Source organism: Phaethon lepturus, unplaced genomic scaffold (genome assembly GCF_000687285.1).
Source record: "Phaethon lepturus isolate BGI_N335 unplaced genomic scaffold, ASM68728v1 scaffold11381, whole genome shotgun sequence".
Lineage (NCBI taxonomy): Eukaryota > Metazoa > Chordata > Aves > Phaethontiformes > Phaethontidae > Phaethon > Phaethon lepturus.
This window is the reverse complement of record NW_010515552.1, coordinates 9,578-20,526: the sequence shown is the minus strand read 5'-3', so window position 1 is coordinate 20,526 and position 10,949 is coordinate 9,578. Positions and strand designations below refer to the sequence as shown.

General features: G+C 42.0%; 1 protein-coding gene across 1 annotated transcript in view; it reads left to right on the top strand.

Annotated features, from left to right (window-relative positions):
* Positions 1-177: 177 nt before the first annotated feature.
* ACAT1 (acetyl-CoA acetyltransferase 1) overlaps positions 178-10,949 on the top strand; it is a 16,758-nt gene continuing 5,986 nt past the window's right edge. Inside the window, exons 1-6 of the mRNA XM_010295805.1 lie at positions 178-241; positions 1,442-1,506; positions 4,905-5,022; positions 5,971-6,066; positions 7,817-7,917; positions 10,447-10,590. Coding sequence (XP_010294107.1) covers positions 178-241; positions 1,442-1,506; positions 4,905-5,022; positions 5,971-6,066; positions 7,817-7,917; positions 10,447-10,590 — 588 coding nt within the window. The remainder of the gene's footprint in view (positions 242-1,441; positions 1,507-4,904; positions 5,023-5,970; positions 6,067-7,816; positions 7,918-10,446; positions 10,591-10,949) is intronic.

Here is a 10,949-nt window from a genome sequence, read left to right as displayed (position 1 = left end):
GGTGTGCCTGAGGCAGGCTCAGCAGCACAGCTGGGAGAGGAGATCCTGGGTGCTCCTGCCCAAAAAGCCTCTGTGCACGCCTGCCTTGAGGCGCTGCTGACTTCTTTGGTGGGGTGCCTGGCTTGCCTGGGGCGCTGGCGCTCCTGGCACTGGTATGGAGGGCAATCCTAGGAAGAAATGGGCAGGCGAAGCATCTGCATCGCGCTGGATCACATCCATATTGCCATGTACCAAGCTGAAGGTTGTGTTTTACCAGCTGTAAAAGTGTTTGGTTTTTTGTTTTTTAGATTTTTTTTTTTTAAAGTCTGTAACTGACACAGACCATGAACACTACTAGCACGTGCCGGTAACACTTAGGAGACTATTGTCTGGTTTGTGCGGTTTACTACAAAGGTCAACTTCAGGTGTTGTCCACTAAGGGCATGTTACTTTCCCAGGGTGTTGGGTTTTTTTTACACTAATGCTTGAAAGCCATGTTATTAAAGCCCTGCAGGGACATAATTCATATTCAGGAAGAAGTTCTAAATTAACCTTTCTGCTGGTTTTTACAGCCTGAGCTGGAAAAAAAAGGATCACACCTAATTGAAAAACAGTAGGAAAAAAAAAATCTGTATTTTCTTAGTTGAAGGTTATCAAATGAAGAGACAAACAGACTAAATTTTCATATTGTGGACACAATAACAGAAGGCATTATTTGATGGTGTTTTTGTGGTGTTCTTAAATAGCTATTTTGAATTAGTATTTATTTAGTGGATAGTCAGTAATGACCAGAAGTCTCCAGTGTGCTGAAATGTTGTCGAAGGAAACAGCTGAGAAAATAGCTGAAACCACTAATTGAAAGATCATTCTGTTAATATAGGAAACAATACCTACAGATGTATTTTTGTATGTTTACACTGCTTAATTAGATGAAGCTAGTAGCTGGTGAATTAACCTGCTCAGGTGATACCGTCTTCTTTTTCTTGGTTTTGTTTTATTATCATTTTTTGTTGTAGCATTCTGAATTCATCATCCTCTCTTTTTATTCATGGAATGCCAGTGAAACGAAGCTGTAGACACAAACTGCCACTGTTTAAAAAGCATTGAAGTTAATGACAGGAATTGAAGTCCAGAGAAGCAGGCAGAGTGACTAGTGAACTTTTTCAAGATAGCACCACTCGCTCCCTGGTTTAAGACATATGGTACATAATGGACTTGACTAAAATGAATTGGCTTTTTCTTTAAAGGAGTATCTGTTTATTTTTCAGAAAATACTTTATCACAGGTGTTATGGTGAGACTGTGTACTAGACTACACCTTTTTTAAAAAGGCATGTTATGATTTTTAATTTAGTATTTTTTCCAGTGTTCTGTAGATACTATTTTTTTAAATAATGACTTCTACGAGAATGGTACCTTACTGAAGTGTCATGGCATTGGCTTTCTTGATATGAAATTCTGAGGACTTTCTTATTTTCAGGCTTTGAAGTATAGAAGCCAGGGCTATGCGTCACAGCGTACTTTAAATGTAAGTATAAAGCGCCATCTGACTGCAATAAATCACTGTTTTAAATTTGTTTCTTAATCACTGAAGTTTTTAAAAAAGCTATCGCAAAAAAATCTGTGTTGGAGACAACGTGAGTTGTGCCCAAGTCATGCTTTACTACAAAATCTGGAATAAAAGTCAGATTTTCGTTTTTATTTTGGTTTGCGAATTCTTAGGTAGTGTGGGGCAAAATTGGTTAGAAGTGTGTTAGCTAACTTAAGCTTAATGCAACTGTCTATCTGTTACTGGAAAATACAGCTGATGCCAGCTAATCGCTTGGAGGTTACCTGTATGTTATCCTGCAACTCGCTGTTACAACGTAAAAGATGAGGGCAAGTATGTTGCTATCACTGAAGTCAATCATGATGAAGAAGGGGTTACAGAAAGAGACAGAGCTTAATTTTAAGCTTCAAACAAGTATAATTTGTCTTTTTTTTGTTGTTGTTTGTTCAGTTTTTCCCTAGTATTTTCTTTCTTTGCTTGTCTCTCTAAATAAAGAACTTGTGGTGAGATTCTATAAAGCTTTGTGTCTAACCTACAACTGTGCTGGTTTCGGTGGAAGTATTCGTTGCTTCTTCTCAATAGCTATCTGCGGCAGCCAGAGGTCTGAAATGTGCATCTCTCTGGTTCCAGGTCCTAATGCTGCTCTCACAGGGTTAGCAGCTAGATGTGTTGCTGTAGCACTAAAGCTGAGGCAAAATAAGAGTAAATCTGTTTTGAAGGGCTACTAGGTATAAAGCTGAATGTCATACCATGTCTTAAACCACCGTTTATGCATTATGCTAGGACCTGGGCTTTTGAATATCTCCAGGGATGGAGACTCCACAACCTCTCTGGGCATCCTGTTCCAGTGTTCAGTCACACTCACAGTGAAAAAGTGTTTCCTGATGTTCAGAGGGAACCTCCTGTGTGTCAGTTTGTGCCCATTGTCTCTCATCCTGCCACTGGGCACCAATGAAAAGAGCCTGGCTCTGTCCTCTTTGCACCTTCCCTTCAGATACTAACTCGCATGGATGAGGTGCCCCTGAGCCTTCTCTTCAGGCTGTGAACAGTCCCAGCTCTCTCAGCCTTTCCTTGTATGTCAGATGCTCCAGTCCCTTAACCATCTTCGTGGCCCTTTGTTGGACTCCATCCAGTAGGTCCATGTCTCTCTTGTACTTGAGAGAGTGCTGTCCCAGAACTGGACACAGCACTCTAGATGTGGCCTCACCAAGGCAGAGTAGAGGGGAAGGATTGCCTCCCTTGACCAGCTGGTAATACTTTGTCTAATGCAGCCCAGGATACCATAAGCTGCCTTTGCTGTAAGGGGCCATTGCTGGCTCATATTCAACCTGGTGTCCACCTGGGCCACCAGGTCCTTTTCTTCCAAGCTGCTTTCCAGCTGGGTGGCCACCTGCATGTTCTGGTGCTTGGGGTTGTTCCTTCCCAGGTGCAGTACTTCGCACTGCTCCTTGATGAATTCATGAGGTTCCTGCCAGCTTATTTCTCCAGCCTGTTGAGGTCCCTCTGGATGGCAGCATGACCCTCTGGTGTATCGGCCACTCTTCCCAGTTTAGTGTCACCAGCAAACCTGCTGAGGGTACACTGTCTCATCATCCAGATCATTAATGAAGATACTAAACAAGATTAGACCCAGTAGTGATGCCCGGGGAACACGAGTAGTTATTGGCCTCCAACTGCACTTTGTGCCACTGATCACCACCCCCTGGGCCTGGCCGTTCAAGCCAGTTTTAAATCCACCTCACTGCCTATCCAGCCCATACCTCATTAGCTTCTGTATGAGGATCTTGCAGGGAGATAGTGTTGAAAGCCTTACTGCAGTCTAGGCAGATAATGTCCACTGCTCTCCCCTCATCTACCAAAACAGTCGTTTCACCGTAGAAGTTTATCAGGTTGTTTGAGCATGACTTCCCCTTATAGAATTGTAGAATCATTAAGGTTGGAAAAGACCTTTAAGATCATCAAGTCCAACCATCAACCCAACACAACCATGCCCATTAAACCATGTCCTGAAGCGCCATGTCTATGTGTTTTTTGAACACCTCCAGGAATTGTGACTCCACCACTTCCCTGGGCAGCCTGTTGCAATGTTTGACTACTCTCTTAGTAAAGAAACTTTTCCTAATATCCAATCTAAACCTACCCTGGTGCAACTTGAGGCCCTTGGTGAATCCATGCTGATGACTCCTGATGATTTTCTTGTTCTTGTTCCTGGAAATGGTTTCATCACCTTCCCAGGGATTGAGGTGAGGCTGACTGGCCTGGAGTTCCCTGGGTCCTCCTTCTTGCCCTTCTTGAAGATGGGAGTGATGCTTGCTTTTTTCCAGGCCTTGGGCACCTCTCACAGTTGCCGTGACCATTCCAAGATTATTGAGAGTGACCTTACAAAGACATTAGCCAGCTCCTTCAGCACTCGTGGGTGCATCTGAGCAGGGCCCATGGATTTATGTATGTCCAGTTTGCTTAGGTATTCCCTGATCTGATCCTCTTCCACCAAGGGTGCATCTTCCCTGCTCTAGTCTTCTCCCTGGTCTTTGGGGCCTGGGATTCCTGAAGGCTGGTTTTACTAGTGAAGACTGAGGTGAAGGCAGCATTCAGTACCTCAGCCTTTTCCATGTCCTGTGGCACCAGGTCCCCTGCCCCATTCAGCAGCAGGCCGACATTTTCCCTAGGCTTCCTTTTGCTTCGTAGGTGCTTATGGAAGCCCTTCTTGTTGCCTTTGACATCCCTTGCCTCATTCAATTCCAGTTGGGCTTTGGCTTTTGTAACCTCGTCCCTGCATGCTCGGACAGTGTCTGCCAGGTTCCCTGTCTCCACTTCCACCTTCTGTATGCTTCCTTTTTGTATATGGGTTTTGGTCATCCATGCAGATCTAGTATTTTTACCTGACTTACTGCTTGTTGGAATGAACTGCTCTTGACCTTGGAGAGGGTAATCCTTAAACCAGCTTTCTTCAACCCCCGCTTTGCTCCAGGGCCTTTGAGACTCTTGCCAGCATCATCCATCCCAAGGCTGAGCTCAATGCACTCCAGCTTTTCTGTCACGTAAAGGGCACCCCCCTCCCCGCTTTGTCTGCTTCGCCTGTCCTTCCTAAAGAGCCTGTATCCCTACATGGCAGCACTCCAGCCATGGGAGCCATCCCGCCACGGCTTCATGATCCCAAGATTGTAGTCCTGCAGCTGTACGCTCATCTCCATTGTGTTTATTCCCCATGCTGCATGCATTAATGGAGATTATTTTGGTGCTCTGAAACACTTGGGGGATAAAAGGGAAGCTGTGACATCGATGAAGGAGTAAAAGTGAATACATTTTAAAAATACTGGTATACGTGTGCATATGTGAGAGAGACTGTGACTTTTACTCCATGTTTGTCCTCTTAGGAGGTGGTGATAGCAAGTGCTGTAAGGACACCGATTGGATCTTTCCAAGGATCTCTTTCGTCATTGCCAGCCACTAAACTTGGTTCCATTGCGATTAAGGGAGCAATTGATAGAGCAGGTATATGTAAATATTTTTTTCTGTGACAAAGAAAACCTCAAGTGGCTCAGAACAATATCAGTTTGTCTTTTAAATTGCTTGATAAACAGAAGGTCCTGTTTTTTTTGCTCCTGTGGCACTCTCAAGTTTTTATCCACAAATGGTATTTAAGTAAAGCTGATTGTTGGGCTTTGTTTCAACCTGAATTAAGTGCTGCTTCTAGGAACAGAATATTACTTAGGGATATCTGTGCTAATCCAACTCTGACTGAACATGCTAAATTGTTTTTCTGGGGTGGGATTTTATGACACATTTTTTGAGCTGATGCAAAAGCTACTTGTTGCTAAAACTAGTGGCCCTTCCTTTCACTGTCCATTTTTTACATGGGCACTTATGCTTGTAGGACACCCTTGTGAGTCTATTGATGGATTCAAAGTAGCAAAAAGTATTTTTTGGGGGAAGAGGAGGGTTAATTTTCTACAAATTTGGCTTCCTGAAACAGCATATTACAAGAACTTGAACACAAAGGCTGTTCCAAGAGATGCAGCGGGAGAGCAGGCATCCTTTGCCTGCAGCTAGCTGTGGCCTTGGCTCACCCCTGTTAAACAAAACTGTTTCTTTGGACGTAATTGTGGCAGGTGAAAAGTTTGGTATATTTAACCAAACATTTTTAATAGAAATTGGGCTTCTCAGGTGACTAGTGAGACTTGGAAACATTTGCTTTGGTTAGCTAACTGTAGCTTGTTCTGCAGAGTAACAAGGGAATTCTTTTCTGTGGAGGTCACCAGTTCACTGTGTTCCATGAATATGAGGGTGGAGATCTGGAATGCACCCAACAGGGTCTGTGTGCTATTAGCACACAGGTTGGACATGGCCTGTTTCATCAGTAAACTTCAATGGGAAGGTTCATAAAAGGGAGTTACATCTTCCATGCAAAGAATCCTGAATTGAAACAATTCTGTTTTATAGGTATTCCTGTAGAAGAAGTGAAAGAAGCGTATATGGGTAATGTCTTGCAGGCTGGACAAGGACAAGCTCCAGCAAGACAAGCAGTCTTGGGTGCAGGTATTCATTCTTCTGATACTGGAGTTAAAGATATTCTGTCTTTATGCAGACAGTATAGATTATTGAGCTATGAGTTAAAGCTGAGTGGTGCCCAGCCTTTTATAAAGACGGTCTGTGTATACTTTTTTCCCCATGATGGGTGGAGGGTGTATGTTGTACTCATGTAAGTGGACCTAATTGTGCGTCCTCAGGAATCAATTTTCACATGCCCAGTGGATGTTACTGCCTATGGTGTTTGCAGAACCTGGAGAAGATGATATTGGAGACCAGGCTGCTACTTCCATAACACTTCCACAGCACTTCCAGAGCTGCTACATCCACACCAATGGTGGATGCTGTCCTTTGAATCTTTCATGAAACAGACTTTTTTTTCTTCAGTGTATCATTACGCTTAAGCCTTATTGGATAAGGAGTCAGTGCGTTTCTTTGAACTGCAGATAAGAGTATGTCACTACACTCATCTTCCCATGGAGTCTGGAGCTGTCACTGGAAGGATTCACTCTGTCATGTTACCTGTAGCACAAATGTTACTGGGGTGCAGGAATTATTTTCTTCTCCCTTTTGCTGTAGGGATGGGATTCCATACCTTAGCATGACGCTAGGAAAGTCTGTGGGTCAGGGAAGAACTGGATACTTCTTGGCTCTGTCCCTGTATTTCTTTGAAAAAGAAACAACTGCTTCCATGTGAGGCAAAGGGATGAATATGGCTCTTTCCTTTCCCCTGGCTAGTTTCCCCATCTCACTGCTGGTATGGAGGTGATGTGCTGGTAGCAGAGCCATCATACCAAAGAGCAAGCCTAGGGTAGAGGCAGCGATGCAACAGTCTTAAGCCAGGCTGCACACCGCAGGGCCCAAAGCTAGTGTAATGAATGCTCACTAACAATAACAACTCAGTAACACCCTGTGAGTGACACTGACGCCTAGCACTTTTGGTCTTGTATTGCATCTGTTTAGAGTCCCTATACTTCTAGGGTCTGTCTTGCTGCTAGCTGCTAAATTCTACAGCTTGTTTATGCCTTTTCACTTTTGAATGCGTCCTAGAGGCAGGGATTGGGGTGTCAGGAGGAGGAATAGTTCTGGAGTTGCTTCCTTGATCTCTGTTTCTTCTATCTCTCTGACTCTTCACTTGCTTGCTCCCTTATCACGAGTCTGTTGTTGGAAAGGGAGAAACAAAAGAGTCTCCAGGAAGGCCCGTAGCTAGGGGTGAGGGTAGATCCTTTCTGGGGTTGTTTAGTCTGGAGAAGAGGAGGCTGAGGGGAGACCTTATTGCTCTCTACAACTACCTGAAAGGGGGTTGTGGCGACGAGGGTGTTGGCCTCTTCTCCCAAGTAACTAGTGATAGGATGAGAGGAAATGGCCTCAAGTTGCACCAGGGGAGGTTTAGATTGGATATTAGGAAAAATTTCTTCACTGAGAGGGTGGTCAGGCATTGGAACAGGCTGCCCAGGGAGGTGGTGGAGTTGCCATCTCTGGAAGTGTTCAAAAAACGTGTGGATGTGGCACTTTAGGACATGGTTTAGGGAACATGGTGGTGCTGGATTAATGGTTGGACTTGATGATCTTGAAGGTCCTTTCCAACCTAGTGATTCTGTGATTCTGTGATAAATTGCCCTGGCAGGCTAAATACTGCAAGCTGGACACCCTAGGCTTAGATAAAAATTGGTCTCATATGAAGTATTGCTGAAACACCAATAAAATGTTAGTCTACCCTTTCAATAATACAGTTGTTTGTACAACTTCTTTGACTCAGGTCTGCCAATCAGCACTCCTACTACAACTGTTAATAAAGTCTGTGCTTCGGGAATGAAATCGATCATGATGGCAGCGCAAAGCCTGATGTGTGGGAGTCAGGTACGTGAATTTTATTGCTGTTTTATGGAAAAAATACACAACTAATGTTGTAGATCCTGTCCTACTAATGACTGTGCTCTTTGATTTGGGACTGTGTTTTGACTTGGGATCATAAGGCTAATAAGCGAGGTTTTGTTTTGCTTATGCAACCTTAATGTTGTAGTCACTTAAGTGTGTTTTGGTTTAAAATGGAAAAAAATTGTAAGTATTATAGTTAGGAAATTGCCAGATGTATTTTTAGAGCTGAGCAAATAAGGTGGATTTTTTTTTTTCTTTTTTGGTATTTACATCCTTTCCCCACTGCTCTTCCCCCACCTCCTGCCCCACACCCAAAAAATAATTAAGGGAATTTTCAAGCTTTCTGGTTTGAAAAATGGAAGAATCATAGGATCACAGAATCTTTGGGATTTTTTATAAACTTAGGTTTTGATCAAAAGCATTTGATCTTGACTTTCAGACACTTTAAACACTTAAATGAATTAAATATACATATTAAAGCAGTGTTGTTTCTAAGTACATTAAAGACGTTTCAGCCTTTTTTTATTGTTTTAGAAGTGGAATCTATTGTTGCTGAGTAAGTCCTTTCATTGAAGAACTTGATGGAGGGGAATTGCTCATCTCTGTCAACTGTGTTCTAAGATTCTCTATACAATAGGGAAAAATAGTATCACTTAATGGGAGGATGGGAGAATATACTGTCTTCAGCAAGCTGTTAAATGCTGTGCAGCAAAGAATATGGGAGAAGTGTGAATGCGAAGACAAACATTTCGGTTTTGTTTTTAATTCCATACTCAAAGCATTTTGGTAACATCTCCCCTTCTCTGAAGTGAAAGTATAGTCCAACATATATTTTTTCATTTACAATGTAAGTGGCTCATTAGTGAGAAATGTACTTACTCTCCTTTTTTGTTTGTTTGTTTAGAACAAAAGTAAAACATTTAAGTTTTGCTGTCCCTTCTGTGAAAATAACAGTATAGATGAGTTAAACAACTACTTATTGCTTTGGCCTTGCTCTGCAGAGAACGGCACTTTGTCTAGTGCCTGCTGAAGTCGGTGTAAGTCTTGTCACTGGACTTTGAACCAGGCCCAGCATGTCTGTGTAAACAGCTACATTTGGATTTAATAATTTACATCCAATGACTTCCTGAGAGTGGTTGTGCATTTTGTTGGTTTGACAGATGCAGGCCATGAGCTCTGAAGAGAACTGGAGTTTCCATCTGAGCTAATCATACATGCTGTGCTGCCAGTCTTAGCAAAAGCAGAGACTCAGACAGTTACTAGTCTCCTAGAGCTATACATTACGGGGTTTTTTGCATTTGTTTGTTTTTCCTGGCTGCGGACTGTGAAGTATCTGTGGTTTGAAAGTCAGTAATGGTTCCCAGTGGCTTGAGTCAGTGTACATCATTGTACAAACAATTGTATTAACTCTGTCTCCAAGTCTTTCACTTTATGGAATTGAAATGTCAGGGACTCCTGTTCCTCTGATCTACTGCTGCTTCCATATTTCAGCTGCCTTTCCAATTTATCTGCCTTTCCAGTTTGTCTCCAGCTTTCTTTCTTTCTTTATTGGTGAATGTCAGTGTTCCTGGATCTAGTTTATAATCTATTCTGAACCACACCATTATTTCTCTGAATCTTAATTTAAAGAAACCAAAAAAAGTTTTCATCTTTGTCTTATTGCTGGTCTGATGTGAAATCTTTTTGCATTTATATTAACAGTGCTATTGGACTCTCAAAGGCTCACACTGCTGTGTTTGTATTTTTCTTATATTTATCCATACTTCAAATACGCCATTAAACACAGTTGTGTCTGTTCTTCACATCCTGAGATCCTAGGGATTTTGGGGGTATAGCCTGATGAACAGTAGGTATGCATATGGTCCTTATAGCTTTGCTGTTTGTAGGTTTTCTGTTTGTTTGCTTTGTCTCAGCTTGGAAAGTATACTGATTTATAAATGCCCATAATGATTCAGCTGAATTCAAGTTCGGTAATCATTAACATCTCCTTTTTTTGATGGCCTTTTCAGATGATAAAACCATATTATAAGTCATCTCTTTTTATATAGTAAGGTGAAACAATATTATGTAAAACTGCAGGTACTTGTAAGTCTCTGTCTCTTATTTGTCTTTAACGTTCTGACTGTTGCTTGTTCCATAGGAATATGGAGCTGCTAATGAAGTATAGAAATGAGAAATTTACAGCAAAAGAAACTGTTTAAAGGAAAATTTATAATTTGATCTTGGAAGCTTTTGAAGTAAAAGTGCAAGAGACTGACATGGCTCTTGCAGCTTTCTAAAGTTACATATGAGACAAAAGTCCAGTTGTTCTGTCAGGGTAGATTAACTGTCTTCAGCTGTTGTTCCTGCAGTTTGCTTTTTAAATGCATAAACATTTTTCCCCCCCTTTCTCTGAGACTCCTCAGAAATACAAAGCGTTCACGCTTAAGCTTTTGCTAATATTTGTTCCTCCAAGAAGTTGTAGAGAATACCCTGCATTATTAGTAATTTTTACTTGTTTCCTTTGAGCAGGATGTAATGGTTGCTGGCGGAATGGAGAGCATGTCTAATGTTCCCTATACAATGAGCAGAGGATCAACACCTTATGGAGGAGTAAAGCTGGAAGACCTGATAGTAAAAGATGGGCTTACAGATGCTTATAACCATATCCATATGGTAAATATTCCTGCACAGTACTAAAGTATCAACCATAGACCTGGTGCAGCTTTGAAGAGCTTGCTTCTAATTATTATGAGTCTGCTTCATCTAGCAAACCTAGAAATGAGGTATAACATCAACGGAGGAGGAAAAAGTCTTCCATTTCCAAGCTTCCTGTAATAACTGTAATGGAGGGGCTAGACAGAAGGCCAAAACAGAATAGCAAATTCTGTGTTAATATTTATGTCTCTCTGAAGTCTGAATAGCCCAGAGCAGGGATTTAAAAAAAAAAAATTAAAAATTCTGCCACTGACAGATTGCTGTTGCTCTCTCTGTGGCAGAGAGCAGTCAGTCAAGCTACCTGGTGTGTTTGGGGG